Source organism: Cetorhinus maximus, chromosome 12 (genome assembly GCF_964194155.1).
Source record: "Cetorhinus maximus chromosome 12, sCetMax3.hap1.1, whole genome shotgun sequence".
Classification (NCBI taxonomy): Eukaryota; Metazoa; Chordata; class Chondrichthyes; order Lamniformes; family Cetorhinidae; genus Cetorhinus; species Cetorhinus maximus.
Genome location: NC_135890.1, coordinates 27,343,537 through 27,368,608, shown reverse-complemented (window position 1 = coordinate 27,368,608; position 25,072 = coordinate 27,343,537). Strand labels below are relative to the sequence as shown.

At 43.1% G+C, this 25,072-nt stretch overlaps 1 protein-coding gene across 13 annotated transcripts in view; it reads left to right on the top strand.

Moving 5' to 3' along the window:
- The window catches only part of magi2a (membrane associated guanylate kinase, WW and PDZ domain containing 2a), a 959,248-nt gene that overhangs the window by 913,624 nt on the left and 20,552 nt on the right, over positions 1-25,072 (top strand). For all 13 annotated transcript variants that reach the window (XM_078553297.1, XM_078553298.1, XM_078553288.1 and 10 more), the window contains 3 exons: positions 2,565-2,763; positions 4,312-4,455; positions 24,474-24,612. In XM_078553297.1, the coding sequence (XP_078409423.1) occupies positions 2,565-2,763; positions 4,312-4,455; positions 24,474-24,612 (482 nt within the window). The remainder of the gene's footprint in view (positions 1-2,564; positions 2,764-4,311; positions 4,456-24,473; positions 24,613-25,072) is intronic.

The window sequence follows — 25,072 nt, the reverse complement described above, 5'->3', positions numbered from 1 at the left end:
TTTTGTTAGTATGACTGTGTCAGGCTATCACTTGATTAGTCTGTTGTTACAAGGATGTACTCAGATGTTAGTGAGAGGGATTTTGCAGGGTTGACTGGGCTTTGTTTGCCTTTGTCATGTCCTGTGCCTGGGTCAATGCAGGGCAGTCCATCTGGTTTTATTGTTGTTGTTTTTCATAGCACTTTTATGCAACTGAGTGGCTTGCTAGGCTAGTTGAGAGGGTAGTAAGACTCAAGCACATTGCTATGGCCTGGAGTCACACACAAGCCAGAGCAGGATGGCAAATCCCCTTCCCTAAAAGACATTAGTGAATGAGATGGGTGTTTATGACAATCCAATTATTTTATGGTGACTATTACTGACACCAGCTTTTTATCCCAGAACTTATTTAATTAACTGAATTTAAATTCTCTAGCTGACCTGAAGGGATTTGAACTCATGTCTCTGGATCATTAGTCCAGGCATCTGAATTATTAGGCCAACAACAGCTTGTACTTAGACGACTTTAACATGATAAAATTTCCCAAAGTGCTCCAAAAAAGCATTAAAAGTAATATTTGGCATCAAGCCACATAAGGAGAAACTAGGGCAGGTGACCAAACTCTTGGTCATAGAGTTAGGTTTTAATGAGCACCTTAAAGAAGATTAGAGAGGAGGAGAGGTTTAGGGAAGAAATTACAGAGCGCAGGGTCTTGACAGCTGAAGGCAATATTTAGTTGCGAGAATGTTTGGTTTATCCAGTACTGGATGTCAGACAAGCAGTCTGACAATTTAGAAACACTGGTAGGCTCGAGAGAGAGGGGGTGGTTAGGTAAAGCTGAATGCTATCAGTGTATATCTGGAGTCTGACACTGTTGGGGATTTTAAGGCATGGTCGGCAGGGACAACCCCTCCTCAGCCCCGACTCAATTTTACATTCATCAGGCAGCTTATCTGAAGGCTAATGAGCTGCCTTCAGAGCTCTTGTCCCTTTAAGGTCAATATCCCACCTCCAGGTATGCAGCACCCTTATGCCACGCCAGAAGAAATTGGGGGGTGCCGGAAATAAGGGCAGGAATCCCAGAATCTGGTCCCACCCACCATTTTTAAATGGCTCCAGAGTCCTTCCAACTCCATGAAAACCCAGGCCTCAGGGTCTACTCATGGTATACTATTGCCATTGTCTCTAAGCATAAATATCTTGCACCTTCTTCTCAGCAAAACAATCCAAGCCTTCCTTTGATCCCTAACAATCAAACCACCCAGGCTTAATGTTAGGTAGACTGCAGAATGGGTCACATAACCCCTTTCATTTACCCTAAATTTAAAGCTACAATCCCAAAATACAATAATCTTACAAATCTAATACTTGTAATGGTAACAGTTAATATGGGAGCCAGGAAGAGAAGTTGGGTGGTGGTCAGCCATTTAGTGGAAATAGGGTTGAGGGAGTAGGACAAGATGGACAAGTCCAGTGACATAACTACAATGCTTCTGTACTCTAAACAGTTGTTATGTAGACAAACACAGAGTTTGATCTGTGTACATTAAGGTCCCAGACAGCAAATGAAATATGTGACCAGTTTTAGTGGGTGCTTGTGGAGGAATAAATGTTGGCCATGACACAGGAAGAACTTGCCTGCTCCTTTTCAAATAGCACTGTGTTCATACGCACCTGAACAGGCAGATAGGCATCAGATTAAAGGCATTTGTGATACCAGCGCAAACAACAAACAGGAAACATTCCCCAGTGTTGTATCAGGCTTTGGAAATAACAGCCTTCGAAACAACAAAAGTATGTAGCTTTAGTACTGACTGTACTGGCTGGTGTAAGTGTTTGATGAAGAAGAGTGCCATCTAGCAGAAAGGGTCACAATATCCAGGTAGGAGCAAAATAGCAGGAGAATTTATACAAGAACAGAGTTTATACTGTTGTATTTTTAGTGTTCAGTGTAGTTAAGGTTATTTTATTTTAACTGTTGTACATAGTGCTTTTGTAAATAAATGCATGTCAAAATAACAATTTCACATCTGAATTAAGAATATGTTTATAATTTTATGTGTGGTATTCCTGCGGCTGGTTAGCTCATTTGGCTAGGTGGCTTGTGTGTGGTTCAGAATAACACCAACAGCACGGATTTGATTCCTGTTCCAGCTGAGGGAAGCTTGGGACCTGCTTCCTTGCCCTGCACCTGAGAGTGGAAGGCAATGGCAAAGCACTACTGACAAAGACTGCCAAGAAAACAGCTCAGGATGAAGCATCAGCAGACAATGAGCTAAGGACCTGCCTTTGGGCAGAGCACACGGAATGGAATAGAATTCCTTTTAATGTTTGAAACAGGAAAAGACATTTAGCAAATTGCTGAGGTCTCCGAATTCCTTGAACTATTCCCAAGCCAAGGGGGGAAATGATTGACTTGCTTGCAGGCCTCTGTTAATGGCGCTCTGCAATTTGCTGCTATTATTTTTTATTTGCTTTTGTTTTCAGGTTTACTTATTAATGTAACTAATTGAGTCAAATTTTCTTTTAAAAGTTTTTCAAGATAAATCATATTAATGATAGTATTTAAAGTATTTTTATGTAGTTACAGGTCAGAAGTGAAAGCAAGACAGGATGTCAAACCAGACATTAGACAACCACCATTTTCAGAGTATAGACAACCCCCAGCATCAGATTACCGACAGCCACCATCGCTGGACTACAGACAGCCACCTCTAATAGATTACAGGCAGCAGCCTCCTGACAATAGACAGTATGCAGTGCCTGATTACAGACAACCACAGGTATGAAACTTCAAACGTCCTGGCTTGTTGGCCATGTTTTTCCATCAGTGAATACATTAACAATATTCAAGAGCACCTTAGGGCCAGGATTTTCCGGCTCCATTGCTGGCGGGACCCGCCACGAGCGACGCAGCGCCCCAGCCAGAAGTCCATTGACTTGCCATGGGACCGGGAGATCACGGCAGTGGGCAGGTGTGGAAAATCCCGCCGTAGGAATCTGGACGCCACAGTTCAGCATAACTTGTAAGATGTGTGTAATGTTATTGTAGAATGTAGATGGTATATCAATGGCCTGAACTTGACTGTAGGAAGCATAATTTAAAAGTTGTGGAAACTTGGAAATGTTGAATAGTGAGGAAGATACTAGCAGACTTCAGCAAGACATCAACAGATTGGGGAAACGGCAGATGAAATTTCATGCAATTTAGTGAAGTAATGCATTTTGGAATGAAAATTATAAACTAAGTGGTAAAATTTTAAAAGGTAGTGTAGGAACAGAGTTGCTTGGGCATTCATATACACAAAGCTTTGAAGATGGCAGGACAAGTTGACAAGGTTGTTTAAAAGGCATACTGAATCCTTGACTTTATCATTGAGGAATAGAGCATAACCTCAAGGAAATTTAGCTAAACATTGTCCTCGATTGTCCTCAATTCATTAGATAGTATTTCTGGTTCCGCTGGTTTTGGGAGAAAACAGTTGCAATTAATTTAAAATTAGCCTGAAAGTTTTATATAGAAAGACTAAAAATGAAATCTATTACTTTAATGTCTGATTGGAAAATTTTGCTTTTGAAGAATGCTGCCAAGATGGTCCAGCAAATTTTTAACATGAGTGAAATATTTAGTTTGTTACATTTGATTTAGGAATTCCACTGCACTCATTATGCTGTACTACTTACATGATTAACCAGTGGGAAATATAAGAAACCAAGGACCGTACATCATCCACATTTCAAAACGTCAAGCAGGAAATATGTGCTGGAATATTTTAAATTGTATTTATGATGCGTAAGTGACTTGTAATTATACCTGCCATACACTTACTTCATGAATTATCACTGCTGGCATGGAATCTGCCATATGTACTGAAAGATGTAAATAAGTCCATGGAGAACCATACATGGTTGACAGTTCTGCTTTAATGCGGTTATTCTGTGAGTTATGACATAGATGCTTTATCATGTAACCTTTACGTCCTGGCATTTTTTGAGGAAAGGAGATATAATTTTTGTTTAGCATAATTATGTTCTTGCAAGGAATGGCAACTTACTGACCATATAGATTGATTAAAGCAAAAATTAAAGACCTGATTAATGGTGCATACGCAGTAGGATTCTAACAACATTCATACTGAGTTGTCCTGTTGTTAGCCTAAACATTAGCCCTGCACTGATGCTTTTTCAAAACTGTCAGGAATTAAATCATCTGGTTTTTGAGATTTGATGTTTTAATTTAGGTAGAATACTGTTAATGTATGTTGGGTTAGTAAAACCTAGAAGCAATGGGGCTTGTATATAGTTTATTGTTCCTTTATATTTACATATAGGACTTTGATTACTTTACGGTTGATCTGGAGAAAGGTGCCAAAGGATTTGGATTTAGTATTCGTGGAGGCCGAGAATATAAAATGGATCTCTATGTGCTGCGCTTGGCAGAAGATGGTCCAGCGATCAGAAATGGGAGAATGAGGGTAAGCCAACAATTTCTTTTTGATTCAGTTCCTCTAGTCACTTCTGCTGCAGCGATCAAAACATCTTGGCTTATGTTTTCACTGTAGTGTGAATTTTACAGAAGAGGCTTTCAGAAGATATAAAATCAATCAAGACTCAGCTATTGCTCCTAGGCATAATTTTTGAGTGTCACTGCTGGCATGAAATCTGCTCTATGGACTGAAAGGTGTAAATGGAAAGCACAGCATTTCTTATTTTCAGGTGCAATAACTGCTATTTTGAACACATCATCATTGATGCAGCAGCCTGTGTGATGTCAAACCTGACAATGTTAGCAGTACTCACTAAGCAACCTGATTTCTCCACTCTCTTCCTGTCAATACCAAGGAAAATATTAGAACCCTTTATTCTGCCCCATTAAGAACAGCTAATTTACACAGACTATGGGTGGAATTTTCCCAGATTTGCATCAAGTGCGGTAGTGGGTGGGAAAAAAAACGTTTTACCCGCCGGCCGCAATGGTGGCTTTTCACGCAGTATCATCCCAATCCTGCCTCATTAATCATGCATTCCCAGGAAACATGCTACTGGGCAGCCCCCAATTCACCCGCCACACCATCACCTCGCCGCTTCCTCACACTGGTGCTCCATGTTTAAAGTTCAGCCGCGCACGCACCTCTCAGTGCTTCCAGCCCAGGACTGCTGCACAGAAGGCATGGCCCCAAAAGACAGAAGACTGCAGGCCCCCGATTCAGTGATGCGTCCCTGGAATGCCTTTTGGATGCATGGTGGCCCACCATGATGTCCTCTACCCCTGCTCTGAGCGAAGACCAGCAAGCAAGGCGACAAATCCAGCATGGGAGGCATTGACAGCAGTAGTCAGTGCCAATGCCCTGCTAAAGAGGACAGCCACCCTGTGCCCAAAAGAGAATGAATGGCCTCATCCGTTCCGCCAGGGTAAGTCACTCTTCTCATCACTCTCAACTCACACACTCACAAATCATCACACACCCACAGGGATCTCACACCTCAAGAGACAACACACTAACTCTCACCCACACCCTCACATCTCCATCAGGCTCATATCCTCTTGAGCTCGTGTCCTCATCCCGCCCATGACTCCGCTCACCACACAAACATTCCACGCAGTGCCATGTGTCCTGCTCACACTCTCGCCATCTGTTTAATGCAGAAGAAGCTGGATGACAACAGCAGGGAGAGGTCCTGGACCACGGGTGGAGTGGCCTACATTAGGCCCCTCACTCACTTTGAGGAGTGTGCTATCGCACTGACTGGTGAGGACTCCGTGCCTGCGCAATGGTGAGGTCGGCAGCAAACGCCCACGTGACGATCCTACACCACATCATCCCTCTCTTAACGCAACTGTGAGTGCTGTCTCTCTTGCTTTTAACTCTGCTGCCATGCGCTAATTATCTCGACTTTGCTTCACAGTGAGCTCTACCAAGCGACAAACACCCTCAGCCAACCAGTCCCTCAGCTTCATCCAGGTCCTCACCTCCAGCCAAGAGGATACTTCCTCCATTTAAGAGCTGGAAATAAGCAGCCTAGAAGACCCATCACAGCACTTACCACACCCTCCACCAGCAAAGAGACATACACAGGCTCTGGTTCACAATCTGGTGGACATGCGTCTGCAGCAGAAGGAGACAGGTTCATCTGAGCTCCCCAGCACTTGGAGTACTGCTGGGGAAGAGGCATCTGTGAGGTCTAAGTCAGACAACAAGCCTCTGAATTCGGCCTTCCAATTCACCGTGGAGAGTCAGCAGAAGGCGGGAGAACATCACGCAGAGCTGTTGGAAGCCTACAACTGAGTGGCATGCAAGTCGGAGTGTGTCTGCCTGCTTTCTGATGAAGTGGTGCCCACATGTGCGCACATGGAGTTCTTCATGGGAAGGATGGCGGACGCCATCCCTGGTCCAGCAGAATGCGGAGATGCATACAGACCTGCACTCCATCGCTGTAGCGATGGGCGAGTTCCTACAGTGGCAATGCGAGAGGGAAACAGGGCACCTCAACATCCCAGTGTTCTGCACTGGCGTGTTTTCCCGCCGACGTGAGTGGTAAATTTGACGTGGAGGGACGATTCCGGCAAGCTGGGCTTATAAGGATATGCAGATGAATTACAATTCATGGCGGCGGGAAATGCAGCCCGCCATTAATGGGCGGAGTGGATGATTGAAAACTGGTTTCACAACATCATGAAACCGATTTTTGGCCTTCTGCCATATTGTCTGCTCACACCCGCCATGACGGCCGATGCCAGCAGGCACGGAAAATTCCGCCCTATGGATCAGTCCCAAGAATCAAAAATTTACTATAGTTCAGTATCGCACGCAGGGCTGAATTTTCACCTCGACGTGGAGACGTGCCCCCGACATGCACGAGCATGAAATAGCATGCGGTGAGGTCAGGCGAACATCGCACACTCGCACGATATTTTGGTTGGCGGGCGTGCACAGGAGTCAGCAGCATGCCTGCCAACAATTAAGAGGGCTGTTAAAGCCCATTAATTGATCAATTAAATAGAATTTTTCCCTGCATGTCTAACCTTACGGTTGGCAAGCATATGAATAGGCCAAGCAGCCTTTCGATTTTGAGAAAACCTCATCCACAGGCATGATGAGGTTTCCGATGTTAATTGAAAATAAAATAAAAGTTCTCAGAACTCATTTGCAACGTGCCGCTGCTCATGTGACACCTGAGGACATGTTTTCCTTATTTTTTAAATCTTTATTTTTAATGTTATAAATCTTCAGCTTCCTGAGGCAGCTTTGTGTCTTCTGTGAGCGCACCCGCACGCATGCGCAAACTTCCACGGTCACCCTCCCCTCCCCCACCCAGGCAGTGTGGAGCGTTGCAGTGCGCGATTCACGCTGGCTGACCGTTAATTGGCCAGTGTAGGCAGGATTCAACTTCCTTCTCCGAGACCCCAGGTGGATCTGGCTTTCACGTGGGACAACTGCCCTCTTAACTATGGCTCAGACCGGGACTCAGGTCAGGACAAACAACTCAGGATGTCCGTTGTTTGGATTCTCAAACGAGACGGTTTATTCAAGCTCGTTACCGGCATATGCAGGAAGAGCCCTCTGAGTCCGTCCAGAGGTACTCTGCCGTAATTACAAAGTCTCGTAACTTATATACTTTCTTTTATCACAATACATTTGAGTATATTTGAATATATCCACTCGGTAACCGACACACAGGTACCATGTTAAAACTATCCTATTGTGTACATAAACATGTGATTTTGCTAACCAATTATTCTAAAGGGGGGATACATAATTATATTATCCAATCAAAATTAAAAGACATACGCAAAGACCTTGGTTCTCACAACTCAAGACTGCTTGTGTTTCATCAAAGACACCTCTGTCCATTGTATGTCTTCCCATATCTAAGCTAAACCATCCACCCCGTCCCTATCTGAGAGAGGAGTACACCTCATCTAATTTGTGTCTTCCAGTCTGACTCTCAAGGCTGTGCAATGTTCATCTGGTAATCTTCAACTCTTAATATGTTTAGCAGCCATGTCTGCCTGGAGATTTTAGAGTTTTTAAGTAAATTCTTAGTGTTCTCTTTTAGCATTTTTAATTTCCCCCTAACAGCCAACCAGGGTGAAATTGCGGTCGGGCGGACCGTGACAGGACTGTTTCCAGGGCCCGCCCGCCCATCCGACGAGGGGAAAATCCTCCCCGTGGTGGTGCATTTACCAACCGAGCTATCAGGGCTGGTCAACGTTTACCTTTAATCAAATTCTCAATCATCATTCAAGGACCTTTGTAGAGACTGTGGGCAGGATTTTCCCCTTGGCCGGTGGGGTGGGGGTGGCGGGGGGGGGGATGTTGGGAAGTCGACTGCCGCCTGCGGTTGGCTCCGCACCGTGATTTCACACAGCCGGGCCAATTAAGGGCCTCCCTGCGTGAATTGCGAGCGGCAGCACTGAGTGCTACCTGTGCGGATGGGGGGAGGAGGGAGAGCGGGCCTGGCGTACAGTTCACGCGTATGCGTGAAAGATCGCTTCAATCTACCTGAGGCACGGAGCTGCCTCAGGGAGATTGAAGCGCTTTTTTAAAAAATTAATGGAGACAATTAAAATTTAATAAAACATGTGACTCTGTCACATGAGATGGGCCATGTTTTTAATTCCAGAATAAAGCTTTTATTTAATGTGTATTAGCTTTAGGAAACCTCATTCCATTTGTGGATGAGGTTTCCTGAAGAAATGTAAAAGCCGCTTGGCCTTTTCGCCTGCTCGCCTACTGTAAGATTGGAGGGCAGCGTAAATTTGAATTTAATTAGCTTGTTAATGGCCTTAATAGGCGTTTTAATTATTGGGGGGCAAGCTGCCGACTCCGGCATGTACCCGCTGAACGAAATATCGCGCAAGTGCGCAATGACCTCGGGATGCACACCCGATGTCATCGCGTGTCATATTACGCTCTTGCATGTCGGACACACGCCTGCACACCGCACGTAAAATTCTGGCTATGTATAATTGATACTGTGAGTATTGCACTTGTTGTAGAACTGCAGAGGACTAACTTTAAGACAGTTGTATTAAGAACTTTCCCTCCTTCATAATTTAAATCAGTATTGTGAAAATGGATTTTTTTTATATTTTGGGGAATATTGTGTAATTCTGTACAGAAGGCTGGGTGTCTGTGTGTGTGTGAATTAATTAAGCTGGGCAATAGTGAGGGGTGCAGACAGGTGCTTCTGTGGCCGTAGACGTGACTCCAGGATGGTGTGTTGCCTCCCTGGTGCCAGGGTCAAAGATGTCACAGAATGGCTGCAGGGCATTCTGAAGGGGGAGGGCAAACAGTCAGAGGTCGTGGTTTACATTGGTACCAACAACAGAGGTGGAAAGAGGGATGAGGTCCGGCAACAAGAATTCAGGGAGCTAGGTAGCAGATTAAAAAGCAGGACCTCAAAAGTGTAATCTCTGGAACTCCCTGTGCCACATGCTAAAGAGTATAGGAATAGAAGGATAGAGAGGATGAATGCGTGGCTGAAGAGATGGTGCAGGATGGAGGGCTTTAGTTTCCTGGATCACTAGGTCTGTTTCTGGTGAATGTGGGGCATGTACAAGTCTGACGGGTTGCACCTGAACCAGAACAGGACCAACATCCTTGTGGGGAGGTTTGCTAATGCTGCTGGGGGCGGGGGGTTTAAACTAATTTGGCAGCGGGATTGGATACAGAGTGGAGGTACAGTAGAGGGTGATGCACAGCCAAATATAGAAGAGAAACTAAGTCAGTCTGGAAGGCAGAGCAAATATAGACCTTTTAAGGCACAAGGGAATAGCGCAAGGCTGGATTGCATCTATTTTAATGCAAGGAGTCTTACAAGTAAGACAGATGAATTGATTAACACATGGGAATATGATATTGTTGCTATCACAGAGACATGGTTGAGGGAAGGACAGGACTGGCAGGTCAATATTCCAGGGTATAGAATCGTCAGACACTCGTGATAATGGTTGGGGGCGGGGTGGGGGGGAGGTGTAAAAGAAGAGGTGGCATTGCACTATTGATCAAGGAGTCAATTACTGCAGTAAGGAGGGATGGTATCTTAGAAGGTTCCTCAAACGAGTTCAGGGCCAACATGTTCCTGTAAAGGTGAAGGGTATGATCAACAAGTCCAGGGAACCCTGGATATCAAGGGATGTAGAGGATTGGATAAGGAAATAAAAGGAGGCTTATGGCAAATACAGAGGGCTAAAAACAGCGAAAGCCCTAGAGGAGTATCGAAAGTGTAGAGGGGTACTTGAAAAGGTATTTAGGAGAGCGAAAAGGGGGCATGAAAAAACACTGGCAGGCAAGATAAAGGAAAATCCCAAAGCATTTTATAACTATATTAAGGGCAAGCGGGTAACCAGGCAAAGAGTAGGGCCAATTAGGGACAAAAGTGGCAATTTGTGCGTGGAGGCGGAGGACGTAGGTGGGATTTTAAATGATTACTGTTCATCTGTGTTCACTATGGAGAAGGACGAGGTAGGTGTAGAAATCAGGGAGGGGGATTGTGATATACTTGAATAAATTAGCATTGAAAGGGAGGAGGTATTAGCGGTTTTAACGGGCTTAAAAGTGGATAAATCTCCAAGCCCAGATGAGATGTATCCCAGGCTGCTATGTGAGGCAAGGGAGGAGATTGCAGGGGCTCTGACATTAATTTTAAAATCCTCTCTGGCTACAGGAGAGGTGCCAGAGGACTGGAGGACAGCGAATGTGGTACCATTATTCAAGAAGGGTATTGGGATAAACAAGATAATTAGAAGCCAGTGAGTCTAACATCAGTCGTAGGGAAACTATTGAAAAAAATTCTGAGGGACAAGATTAATCTCCACTTGGAGAGGCAGGGATTAATCAAGGATAGTCAGCATGGCTTTGTCAGGAGGAGATCGTGTCTTAACGAATTTGATTGAATTGTTCGAGGAGGTGACTAGGTGTGTAGATGAGGGTAGTGCAGTTGATGTAGTCTACATGGACTTCAGTAAGGCTTTTGACAAAATCCCACATGGGAGAATGTTCAAGAAGTTAAGAGCCCATGGGATCCAGGGCAATTTGGCAAATTGGATCCAAAATTGGCTTTGTGGCAGGAGGCAGAGGGTGATGATCGAAGGTTGTTTTTGCGATTGGAAGCCTGTGATGAGTGGTGTACCACAGGGATAGGTGCTGGGACCCTTGCTGTTTGTCATGTACATTAATGATTTAGACGTGAATATGGGAGGTATGATCAGTAAGTTCGCAGATGCCTCAAAAATTGGTTGTGTCGTAAATAGTGTGGAGGAAAGCCTTAGATTACAGGACGATATAGATGGGCTGGTAAGGTGGGCAGAGCAGTGGCAAATGGAATTTAATCCTGAGAAGTATGAGGTGATGCATTTTGGGAGGACTAATACAGCAAGGGAATACACAATGAATGGGAGGACCCTCAGGAGTACAGAGGATCAAAGGGGCCTTGGTGTACATGTCCATAGATCCCTGAAGGCAGCAGCACAGATAGATAAGGTGGTTAAGAAGACATATGGGATACTTGCCTTTATTAGCCGAGACATAGAATACAAGAGCAGGGAGGTTATGTTGGAGCCACATAAAATGCTAGTTAGGCCACAGCTGGAGTACTGTGTGCAGTTCTGGTCGCCGCACTATAGGAAGGATGTGATTGCACTGGAGAGGGTGCAGAGGAGATTCACCAGGATCTTGCCTGGGCTGGAGTGTTTCAGCTATGAAGAGAGACTGGATAGGCTAGGGTTGTTTTCCTTAGAACAGAGAAGGCTGAGGGGGGACCTGATAGAGGTATACAAAATTATGAGGGGCATAGATAGGGTAGATAGGAAGAAACTTTTCACCTTAGCGGAGGTATCAATAACCAGGGGGCATAGATTTAAGGTAAGGAGCAGGAGGTTTAGAGGGGATTTGAGGAAATATTTTTTCACCCAGAGGGTGGTTGGAATCCGGAACACACTACCTGAGGGGGTGGTAGAGGCAGGAATCCTCACAACATTTAAGAAGTATTTAGATGAGCACTTGAAACACCATAGCACTGGGTGTGGGCCAAGTGATGGAAAATGGGATTAGAATGGATAGGTGCTTGATGGCCGGCATGGACACGATGGGCCGAAGAGCCTGTTTCTGTGCTGTATAACTCTATGACTCTATGGGCAAAAGTTTGATAGGAGTCAGGTCAGGTCTGGGGGTTTGGAAACATGAAAACGATGGAAGTGTTAAGTTTGAGATACAAGTAAATAGGTTAGATCTAACATTTGCATTTTTACATAGGTTGAGAATTTGTTTGAATATCAAAGGGAAGTCAGTGGCAACGATGAAAATGTTTGTATCTTGCAGGAATTCATAGGTAAACAATTAGTGGGGATATGATGTTTTATTGACCCAAAAGGAAAGACAAGATGGAGACATGAAAGATCTTATACTTAAAAGGGTTTGAGTTTCAAAGAGGGGTGTGAGAACAATAGAAAGAATACAAAAGGAAAAGACACATTAGAGCTACTGTGGATAGCTGTTGAGCTGGAGAGAGAACTAGAGATGGCTGGAGATAACTGGAGCGGTTTGAGCTGTTGAGATAGCTGAAGTGCTGGGCTGGAGGAGGATGCAGTTTGAATCACACATTCAGTCAAGCCAGAAAAGTCTTGGGCTGCAGCAAATAGTTTATTCTGAAGTGAATTCCACGGCAGAGTGGAAGAGGGTAAAGGTCATGTGGTACACCTTTACTGAAGCTACAGCAGTTTGCCTTGTGTAATATTACTGGATTTAATAATTAACATCTATAAAGAAGTATTGCCTGGAAGGTGTTTACTTGTGGGTTTGACCAAATAGAGAGTTTTGGGGAATGTTTCGTAAGACTAACCTTAATTGTGAAACTGTAATTTTGTGTGCTTAAATTTTCTTATATTTTTTTGTTAAAAAAACTTTTCACTTTTATTGTTTAAAATCCTAAAAGTGCTATTGCACCTCTTACTGCTGAGATCCATACGTTGTCTTCTCGGTTTCAGAATATAAAAGAAAGGCTGTGGCCTGTAAGCCAAGTTTCTCTCTGGGATTTGGTTAGCGCAGCAATTAACACCAGCTGTGGTTATAACAGTATCCACATTATAATGATCTTTCTGTGAGGTGACTGCAAACTTACAATATAAACATTGCAAAGTAGCATGTTCACACAGGATTAAAGCACCCAGAAACACCTCAATGCAAAGTATATATATGGTTCTTAAAATTCAGCTCTGTAGTACCACTGTACCAGATGCTACAGAAGCCTGAAACTCAAAAAATGTTGGTCAAAATGCTTCTCCCCAACTGCAAGGGTGCTAGCACAGCCATGCCATGTGTACATTGGAAGCAAACAGAGTGGGCAAATTGTGACGTCAGTCAACGTCTAATGGTGGCCAATCTGCCTCACAGGTTCTGCTAATTCCCTCTCCTAATTTCTCCCAGCTCCCAGCCCATGGATTCAGCTGCACAGGGACCCCCTGCCACGCCCACCACCCTCCCACCACCCACCTCCCCCGCGCCCCCCTGTGCTGTTTGAAGATATATTGATTCAACTTTCAAGTGAGATGCTTTTGACTTACTTTTGTTGCAGCAGAGTGAGTGGAATTGTTTTGAGTGTTATTGGAGGGGTTGACAGAAGTTTTTGGGTTCACAAAGGAGTGGTGCTGGTCTCTGACAGGGAGGTCAGAGGAGCTGGAGGGCTTGTCAGGAGAATGCCTGCTTTCAGTTATGGGGGCAATAGTTGCAGTTCCTCTTAGGCTGCTGCCTGAATTGAAGATGATGCACAGACAACAGAGAGGAGAAGCTGTGTGCAGAGGGAGGAGAAGGGTAGAATGTTGAAGGCTGACCAGGATTGGAATAGTCCAATCTCGAGGTAAACTTATATGATAGATACCTACCAAGCGTTACAGAAAAAATTAAGGTTTGTCTATTCCATTGTAAATACATTTTTAACAGTGCAATTAGTCTTAATTACTGCCAAACAACCTATCTGCCACTAAAATTTAACTTTCACAAGTGTGAAGTCTCATTCCTTCAGATTTTAATTACCTCTTTCTCAATTGAATCTTTCTTTCTCTCCTTAATTTCATTTTCTGAACATGATTTGGCATTGGATTCAAATCCTCACACTTCCTGATTCATACCCGGAAAATCTCATTAAGAATTCTTCAATCTGATTGGTTAAGAAGATACATGGTTGTTTGCCCTTTTCACATAGGTCCCAGTTCCCTGTAAATGATGCCACATAGATTTGGATTTCCAATCACCACAAGTTCCAATGCAAAACCCCATTGAAAACTTGTGGACGAATGTTAAGTGTAATGAATGACTGGGGCCCTTTGTTCGCCTCTGTCTGCAAAATCTGGGCCGATATGTTGAAAAACTCAAATCTTTAAATTGAATTATTACTGCCTTGTATAGTTAATGGACCTTCCATGGCATTGTTCATAGTAAGTCATGTCATAAAAGCTTTATAAAAACAGAATTGTTTTCTTTTATTTTTCTTAACTAGTGCTAAAAGTCAAATTGTTGTTATTAAGCTGTGTTGGAAATTAGGCTACTGAAATACATGACCTGGTTGTGATTCTTAATTATAAAAGACACCACCTGGTATGCTTAAAAAAAAAACTATTGATTCACTGTAAATAGCAGTTCTTAAAGACCAGAGTATAGCTAACTTGAAAGTTGAGAAGTTGAACTCTAAATGTTCTAGTTCAAATCCCACTAATCAAAGTTTACATTATCCTTTATAGCATTTTATCGGAACAGTGTGACAACTACAATGTCCTCTTCCCTCAAGCTGTACAGATATGATTCAATACTATATGATTCAAAGAAGCTCCACATGTTGCCATTTCCCCATAACATATTTACTGTTTATGTCTGAAAACTATGTTCTTCTCCTTTCCCACTCCTGTATTCAAGCATCATTCTTAGTGATCTGTCACTTTAATTGTTTGCAAGCGGAGATAAACTTTGACATACTCCTACCATGCCAAACACTGTTGTCTCACTGCCACCTCCTGTTGACTGTTATTTCTTCCTTTCATCTTGTAGCAGCTTCTGATCAATTGAACAAAGTTCCAATCTATCTGATGGTTCTTTATTCTGTAGTTACATCTTTAATTCCTTTCTTACCACAATGTACATTGTCAACAATTGGGAGAAGTTTCCAGATTGGATTTTGTCTATGATTTTCAGGATCCATATCAGAAAATCCCAGCAGTATGTGACTGCATTTGTTTCTCAATGTATAAGATCATTTTGCATTAGTAGCAAAGTGTGACTATTTGAAATATGTGTTACAAGCAAAACATTTTTTAATGCTACTGGATTTTCAATCTTGCCCTTGGCTAGTCTCAAGGCTGAAATGCAGTTAAGAAGCTGGACTGTGCCTTTAAGCTGACAGTGTAAATTGCAGATATCTATAAACTACTTGGTCAATCAGAGGCAGCTTTTTTTAAAATTCCTTTTTTTAAGATTCCCTGTTCTGTGCTTTGTCAGATCCCTTTTGCCTGCTTTTTAAGAGAGAATAAAAGTGAGGAAACAAAGGATGACCAAGAGGGAGTAGATAATAAAAAAGCAAATCATTGAAAGATGAGTAAAGGAAAACAGAAGTGAAGGAAGTAAACAAGATAGCATTTGAACAGCAAAAGGAGAGAGAACAAAAAAAAATGAACATGAAGAGTGAAAACATGATTAGAAACACGCAAAGGTTTTTCTTTCGGTGAGGCCCAAGCTGAAAAGATTAAAAACCACTGAATTGGTTACTTTTTTTGGTAAAGAACAATTAGCTTGAACAAGCTTTGAGCAAAAGACATGTGGACAAGTCATAGATATGAGCAATCTAGCATCACTTTGTCAGTGGTTTTGCATATGTAAAACATTAACGTTTGTGCATGCCGCTACCATCTCATACATTGCGATCATCATGTTATACAAGTGATTTGTTGCAGGCCGCTAATATTAACCCTGTCTTCTGCATGCTTTTATACTCAATTTTTGTCACTGTATAGCCTCCTGGGCTATCAAATATGCTTCTTTAATTTCCAAATTTGCCTCAAACCTCCTCTGGAAACATCCATTGTTTCTTTACTTATTCCATTATGACACTGTTTGGCCCTGCACCACTAACTCTTTTGTCATGTAATCTCTCCTGTCTGCCACCTGATTACAACTTTCCCTTTTGTTCTTTTTCCACCCTCCCCACTTTTACTGGCTTAAAACCTATTACATTTCTAACTTTTCTCAGTTCCAATGAAAGGTCATCAACCTGAAACATGGGGCGGAATTTTCCAATAATGAGACTAAGTGCAGTGGCGGGCAGTTTCAGCAGTGCTCACGCTGGCCGGAATGAGGGGAACTCATGCCTGATTCTGCACTTGGACGGTCATTAATTATGCAAAGGCATGTTTCGGTCCAAATCGCCGAATCAGGTTGGGAGCTGATTCGTCTGCCTGCCATCAGCTGGCAGGTCCAAAGGTCCGGTCGCCATATTTAAAGGCCAATCCAAATACAATCTCACTCCCTCCAGCCCACCAGAGATCTCTTGCAACCAGAAGCAGAAGACCAGGAGCCTCAAGAAGAAGGCTTCACCTCTAGGCCCTCCAGGCCTTGATCAAGGGGCGATGGTTGGATTCTCTCTTGTTGGAGATGGTCATTGCCTGACACTTGTGTGGCGCGAATGTTACTTGCCACTTGTTAGCCCAAGCCTGGATATTGTCCAGGTCTTGCTGCATTTGGACATAGACTGCTTCAGAATCTGAGGAGTTCCGAATAGTGCTGAACATTGTGCAATCATCAGCGAACATCCCCACTTCTGACTTTATGATGGAAGGACGGTCATTGATGAAGCAGCTGAAGATGGTTGGGCCGAGGACGCTACCCTGAGGAACTCCTGCAGTGATGTCCTGGAGCTGAAATGACTGACCTCCAACAACCACAACCATCTTCCTTTGTGCTAGGTATTACTCCAACCGGCGGAGAGTTTTCTCCCTAATTCCCATTGACTCCAGTTTTGCTAGGGCTCCTTGATGCCACACTCGGTCAAATGCTGCCTTGATGTCAAGGGCAGTCACTCTCACCTCGAGAGTTCAGCTCTTTTGTCCATGTTTGAACCAAGGCTGTAATGAGGTCAGGAGCTGAGTGACCCTGGCAGAACCCAAACTGGGCATCAGTGAGCAGGTTATTGCTAAGCAAATGCCATTTGATAGCACTATTGAGGACCCCTTCCATTAGTTTACTGATAATCGAGAATAGACTGATGGGGTGGTAATTGGCCAGGTTGGATTTGTCCTGCTTTTTGTGTACAGGACATACCTGGGCAATTTTCCACATAGCCGGGTAGGTGCCAGTGTTGTAGCTATACTGGAACAACTTGGCTAGGGGCGCAGCAAGTTCTGGAGCACAAGTCTTCAGTACTATTTTCGGAGTGTTGTCAGGGCCCATAGCCTTTGCAGTATCCAGTGCCTTCAGCCGTTTCTTGATATCACGTGGAGTGAATCGAATTAGCTGAAGACTGACATCTGTGATGCTGGGGACCTCCAGAGGATCATCCACTCAGCACTTCTGGCTGAAGATTGTTGCGAATGCTTTAGCCTTATCTTTTGCACTGCTGTGCTGGGCTCCTCCATCATTGAGGATGGGGATATTTGTGGAGCCACCTCCACAAGGTGCAACACACTTTGATGATGCGGGAAACCCTGTCGGAAGTGTATTGTAGTGAGTCACCTGAGCGATCCAAGAATCTGAAGCACATCTTCAGAAGCCCTATGGCCTGCTCTATAAGGGAGCATGTGGAGCTGTGAGCAGTGTTGTACCTCTCCTCGGACGGACTCTGAGGGTGATACACCGGTATCATCAGCCAGCATTTCAGTGGGTACCCCTTATACCCAAGCAGCCATCCATATAGACTTAGTGGCCCTTTGAAAATCTCAGGCACCTGGGAGTGACTCAGGATGTAGGAGTCATGGCAACTCCCAGGATATCATGCACAAACATGCAATATATGCTTCCGGTGATCACACATCAGCTGTACATGAATGGAATGATAGCCCTTGCGGTTTATAAACATTAGGGCCTGCTGCCATGGAGCCCAAATAGCCACATGGGTGCACTCTATCGCACCCTGCACTCTTGAGAAGCCTGAGATGGCAGTGAAGCTGCTCAATATCTCAGCCTGGCTATCCTCATCCAGAGCAAACCTGACATAATGTTGGGCTTTCCTGTAAAGGACATCTGTGACCACCTTTATGCATCAGTGTGTTCCGGAATGAGAGATGCCACACCAGGTCCCTTCTTGATCCTTGGAAGAACCAGAGGCCAAGAAATTAAGTGCTGTGGCCACCTTCAAAGCCGGGGATACCCTCCAACTCCATGTGGCATCATATCTTCACAAAGAACGTGGCATATGTGATGCACCAGAGCTTGGGACAAGTGCAGACGTGCACAGCATTGCCTCTCACTCATTTGTAAATAGGAGACTCTTCTATGATAAACCCTAGGTCTGGCGAATCGCTCCCATTGCCTAGGTCTCTCCTGACCTTTCAGTTCATGCTCTGGCTCCACTTGACCATGTCCCTCCTTCTGGAGCTACACACGGAGTCACTTCTCCCTCCTTCTCCATTTTCATTGCATTAGGATCCTGACAAAGGCAGTTCTGAGCCCTGGATCCATATGTGCTTTTGCCTTCATTCTGAAAGGAAACATTGAAGATATTAATGATTCAAGGGCCAAGAAAGTGAAGTTCAGACGATGACACATTTGGAAACTGTAAGGGTCCATAGCTTTTCCTGACCTATTTGCATGGTGGCTGATGTTGCCTTGTCCCTGAGACACTAACACGCACATCGAGGTGACCAAGGTGGCATCGCAGATATGTAACATCTTGAGCCTGCGTGGGATGCTAAAGTTTAATTGAGATGAGTGACCCAACCTAGCTCTATGCTCCAATCTCTGATGTGGCATATTAATGACCAATCATTTGCTCATGGTCAATGAGTGGATGTCCTTTGGCCCATTAGGAGTGTCAAATCTGGTGAACACGTGACAGGCCTTCATTGATAGAATGTCACATATGATACAGCTGTGTCTCCTTCACTATTGCCTGCATTCCCAAATTCTACATTGCTTATGCGTTCCTCTTGAGATGCAGCAACTGGGATGTGAAGCCAAAGTTGTGAGTAGCCCCCCAACAGTACTAATGAAGCATTTGGCTTTCAGTGGCTTTCGTCGCAAGGATATCTTCCTCCTTTCTTTCTAAACAGATTCCTGTTCACTTCTGCGGCAGCAAGAGGTTATAGGGCGATCCCAGAAAGGCCCCCCCTCGTGTTTGCCCTTCTCCCTGACTGCCATTCCACAGCCTTCCCTCCCCGTTGCCCCCCTCGTGTTCATCAACCCCATCCCCGCCTCACAGCCCACCCCCGGTTGAAGTGTTTCTGAAAATGAGCACCACAGCACAATGGTGTACTTCAGGACAATGTAGAGAAAGAGCAGGAGCAGACCAACCCAACAGCCCAGCAGTGTGGCATTCATCGCAACAAGATCGGCGCTGCACTATGGCAGGTATGCTATGTATGTTCAACTCACCTCGAAGTTACCAGCAAACTGAGGTCCACTTTGCGCTCACCACCCCTTTTCAAATGGGTTTGAGGCTGACGTAATTTCCTGCTGGCATGACGCAAGATTGGAAGGCCTGGCAGGATTCCGGTGAACAGCTGTTTTAATGAACATTCATGACATAATGCAAAATAAATGCAAATGGCGTTCACGCCACTAGTCAGCGGGATAACCGACCTGCCATAAACCCATCATCAGGAGATTTGCAAACTGTTTTTACGCAGATTTCTGACTTTTCGCCTGCCGCTGGATTCTTTGCTCCCGCCCGTCACAGGCGAGATGGGAAAATTCCACCCATTCTCTCTATTTCTCTTTTCATAGATACTGCCTGATCTGCTGAATATTTTAAGCATTTTCTGTTTTTACTTCAGGTCTACAGCATCTGCAGCACTTTGCCTATATATTAATGTTCATTTTCAGTTAGTAGTTTATGCTGAGTTTCCCTATCTCAAATAGACTGGCAGTAGGGGTCAGTACAGTTGGAACAGCTGAGGATTGGAGACAAAAATTAGCCAGGCTTGTCACTCCTGATGGAAATCCAACAGACTCTATTTAAAGTGTCCCTCTATAGATGTGCTGAGGATAGGGTTGGAGTGTGGAGAGGGTCGGGATTGCTATAATGTCCCAACAGTTGAATATACTGCCAACATCTAGTATCAAGGGTCACACATGAGTAATAGCCACTGGATGAGGAACCCGAGGGCAACTGTGCCCTTGGAACCATAACCCAGCAAGGAATACAATACCTTCAGGCAAGGAAAGGGGGAAACATTGACAAAAAATAAGAAACTCTTCTCTATTATTTGACTCATTCAGGCTCCTTGCAGGCATGAGCTCACAGAGGCTACAATTTGGAAAAAATTTAAACTAAATTAGCAACTCCATTCAGAGAGCATAAGAATTGTTGGTGTCGAAAATTGCTAATTCATAAAGGTCAATTAATTTGAAGCTGGGTGTATAAGCAAAGATAGCTTCAGTACAAGACCTGATCGGTTTTAATGATACACTGGTTAATTTTCTTAATCTGTCTACTTTGATAACACCAAAAGTTTTCATTTTCCAATAATTCCTTATATTAGGGAGTCAATAAAAATCTCCTCTTCCTCATGAAGAAAAAATGAAAAAGAATCAAGTTTATTTTAAATAGTGTTTTTTCAAAAATAGGAAAAGGTTCCTAAAACAGATGTTTTGGACAACTTGAAATTTGTCTTGAAGATTGCTTTTGTATCTTCACAAGCATCTCATGGAGAATAGTGCAAAGTACTAGAAGGACTTGTAAATTGATTAACAATCATGACGTGAATGATTCTTCCATGGCCATTGCCATTCTACAAGGCTGTTAGTCCAATACAGCAGCAGGGCTCCTTCAACACATATGATGGGGAGGAGGCTGACATCCACATCCACACACACTGCATTCAAATATCTCATTGGGTATCAACCCAGATCGATTCATAATTTGAGGTAGGATTTGAACTCTGCCCATTCTGACTCAGAAGCGGCAATGCTAATATTAAACAAAACAAAAATAGAATTACCTATATATTAAGCCTAAGGCTCACTCCCGCAAAAGAAGATGTACAATGGTAACATTTACATCATTTTAATTTTACATTGATTGAATCAAAAGCTGTCTGCTAGGTCAAATTCTGACTTTGTTCTCCAAGTTTAGATGGATTTACAGGATAAGAAATGGTTCATGAGACACAGAAAGTAACTTATCAGTCTGTACAGCCAGTACATACTATGCTGGAGTCATACTAGATGGTACGTATATATTAGGTCTAGTTCAGCATGCTCCACTCCAGAGACAGCTCCTCAGCAATACAACGTGAATCAAATAAGTTATCCCTAGTAATATCTTAACTTTACTGGCAGATATTTGCTGTAGAGTTGTCACCTGAATGAACCTTGATAATATAGTTATTATAATGCTTGTTACAGACTAATAGCTAGAGAGAAAATTGATAACAAGAGAATTCCAATGTAAACACAATTATACTTAGCAGAATGCCTTGCAGGTTATCCCAAAATAATTTCAGGTTAGAAAGGCCACTTTGGCCATATTGAACCTATGGTGGAGACTCGGTTGATAGCATTCTCACCTCTGAGTCAGAAGATTGTAGGTGCAAGTTCCACTCTAGAGACTTAAGCACAAAATTTAGGCTATGACATCAGACCAGTACTGATGCAGTGCTACACTGCCAAAGGAGCTTTTTTTTGGATGAGACATTAGACTGAGGACACATCTGCCCTTTTAGGTAGATATATCAGATTCCATGGAATTATTTCAAAGAGCCGGGGTGGTCACCCAGGTGCCCTGGACAATATTTATCCCTCCATCTGTTGGAATCATATCTCTCAAGACTGAAATTTTCTTTTACAAAATTGAAGGACTTGGCATTATCTTACATTTGGATGCTGACCTGGAATTTTTTTTATAAAGGTCACAAGCTCACCTTGAAACTGTCAACAAGCAGGCCTCTTTCAAGAAATCACCTGACCTTTATGGTATTTGAGGTTGTTTATTTTGAACTGCAATCACTTTAATTGATGGGGGAAAAACTGAAGAAAAGCAAAGGCTTGCTGGAGACCACATGGCAGAGAGAAAAAAACTTCAGTTTTGAACCTGCTGGTTTTGAAGGCAGTCTTGTTGGTGAACAAGCTGAGGAAGGAAGGCTACCCTACCTGGCTCTCTCTCTCTCTCTCTCTATACCTTGCTTAAAATTGTGTGTGATTGTCAACCTGTAGCCAGAGAACCCACATCTGAGCGTAACAGGACTGCATTTGGACCTGCAAAGCTGAGACCAGTTGGTAAGAACTTCCAGAAGCCCACTGGGACCAGCTACCTGACCTCACATGAGGGAACTCCAGGTCAACAGCATCGAGACGCTGCGAACTTTATCCTATATTTTATAACGCCCATCCTCTAAAGCACATCTCCGCAGAGAGACTCTCTGTTTGTCCTTCGTGTGTGTGTGTGCGTGCTGGGGGATTTCTTTAGGAAGAATTAGATGGTTATACTTACTGATTACAATTGTGTGTTAACTAGTACTTGCAACTTGCTAAAAATAAGTTTTGTTTTATAATAAACAATTGTTCTGAGTTCATTGAAAGAAGCCTAGTTGAAGACTCCTTTATTCTGGACACCAGTAGTAGAAATAGACAATTGACTATTTTGGTGACTTTTCAATTAATGGTATAGTCTGCAGAGCAGTGGGGCTGGATCATACTCGCACTCCTCCCATCCCGGTCATAACACATCAACATCATTAAAACAGATTAGCTGGTCAGTATCAAATATTTAAAGTAACAAGATGAGTTAGAATAATTATCAGAGTAAAGTCAAATACAGAATCAGGTCTTTAATGAGATATCACACTTCTCAATCCAATTGTGTGCTCAGATACATAACACTTCACAATTCTAGTTATGAATACAGCTCACAATTCTTACACTAATTCTATCTTTGACTTCTAGATTCCATGCATATTACCACTAAATCATAGAACATTAACGGTACATACAAGTGACATAAAATAACAACATGGAGCCAGCAAAACGCACTTAACCCTTCTTCATCTCTTCCAATATTCTGATACCATGGTTATATTGCCTTCTTAAGCTCCACGGTTATAATGCCCTCACAAACTCCTACAATCCTTTTATTGCAATAAACACAGGTAACCAAATTAATATCTTCCAGACCATCAGAGACAGGGAAGAGTGAATTACACACATTCATCAGCTCATCATCTGTGAAAACATCCTTGTGGTAGGCCCACTTTCAAAATGCATACATTCTCAGTAGAAAGCTGTTTTAAGTTAGCATGTGCTGATCCCACAGATAGCCCAGGACAGCAAGGTAGTATGAACACACTCCCACAAGCCATCACATCACTGTGGGTCCCTACAGTGCAACAGTGACTACATTTTAAAAGTATTTTATTGGCTAAAAGCTTTTAGATGACCTGAGGCTGTGAAGGACACATAGAAATGCAAGTCCGTGGAAGGAGCATTCACATCACAGCTAGTCATTTGCTCATGGGATGTGAGCATGGCTGGCTGTGCCAGCATTTATTGCCATCCCTAATTGTATTTGAGAAGGCGGTGGTGTGCTGCAGTCCACGTGTTGTAGTAACACCCACAGTGCTGTTAGGAAGGGGGTTCCAGGCTTATGACCCAGCTACAGTGAAGGAGTGGCAATATAGTTCCAAGTCAGGATGATGTGTGACTTGGAGGGGAACTTACAGGTGGTGGTCTACCCATGCATCTGTTGCCCTTGTTCTTCTAGGTAGTAGAGGTCACAGGTTTGGAAGGTTAATCAGCCGGCAAATCTTTTCAGTACAGTATTCTCCGAGGGAAGAGTGTGAAGATACTAAGCAACAATAACCTGATCTTAAGGAAAATACTTCAGATACTTGAAGTCTGCTGGAAATACTCAACAGGTTTGGCAGCATCTATGAAGAGAGAGACAGTTAATGATTCAGATTGATGATATTTCATCAGAACCTGATCTTAACTATGTCCGTCAATCTGCATATGTTAAATTTCAAATAAATTGAGGTGTAAAAGTAATTTTAATTTAATTAGTTTCTGAACATAGGCATTTGTCTATTTCTGATGGTCCGATTGGGCTGTATTTTGCAGTCAGCATCAAAACAATGACATTTACCGTTGACATCCAGAAAAATCCTGGAAGGTTAGCAATCCCAACTGGCATCCTAATGACAGCATCCATTTTAACTTCAGCTATTTAAAAAATCCTCATAAAATAAAGATAGGAGCATTTCAATGACAGGAACTTAACAACAATTTACTGATAGCTATGGATTAGTGCTCTTCAGTGCTTCATTGTATCCTCACCTGATTTTAATTTTTGTTCTTAACAGGTTGGGGATCAAATCATTGAAATCAATGGAGAAAACACAAGAGAAATGACCCATGCCAGAGCAATAGAGCTGATAAAATCTGGAGGGAGAAGAGTGCGTCTTCTTCTTAAACGGGGGACAGGTCAAGTACCTGAGTATGGTGGGTTTCATGTTCTAGACCAGCTCACTTTTCATGTAGCTAATAACAAATAAAGCAGTATTTGAACAGCCTTTTCAGGTACTAGTACAATGTGTTATATTGGCAACTAGCTACCAATCAAATTATAGCAAAACTATAGCTTATAAGGCTGCAGTTGGACTCTTAAACATATGTTGTGTGCTGGCATAAAAAATTAATTGCAAGCTCCATTAATTTCTACTCACCTAACATAACTGACAATGTGTTGCCCTCTGTTTCAGCCAACAGAAAGTTTACTAATCAAACCACCTTTTCTCTTCCTCTAGCTAGGCATAGATCAACATGCTTCAAAACATTGGTACGAGAAACAGTAGATGAAGAAATTATTTAAAATGTCATTACAACGTTAAAGGTTAATTGATAGCTGGTTGCCAATTGTGATTTATTAGAAGCACTATTGATTAAAATTATACATAGCTAA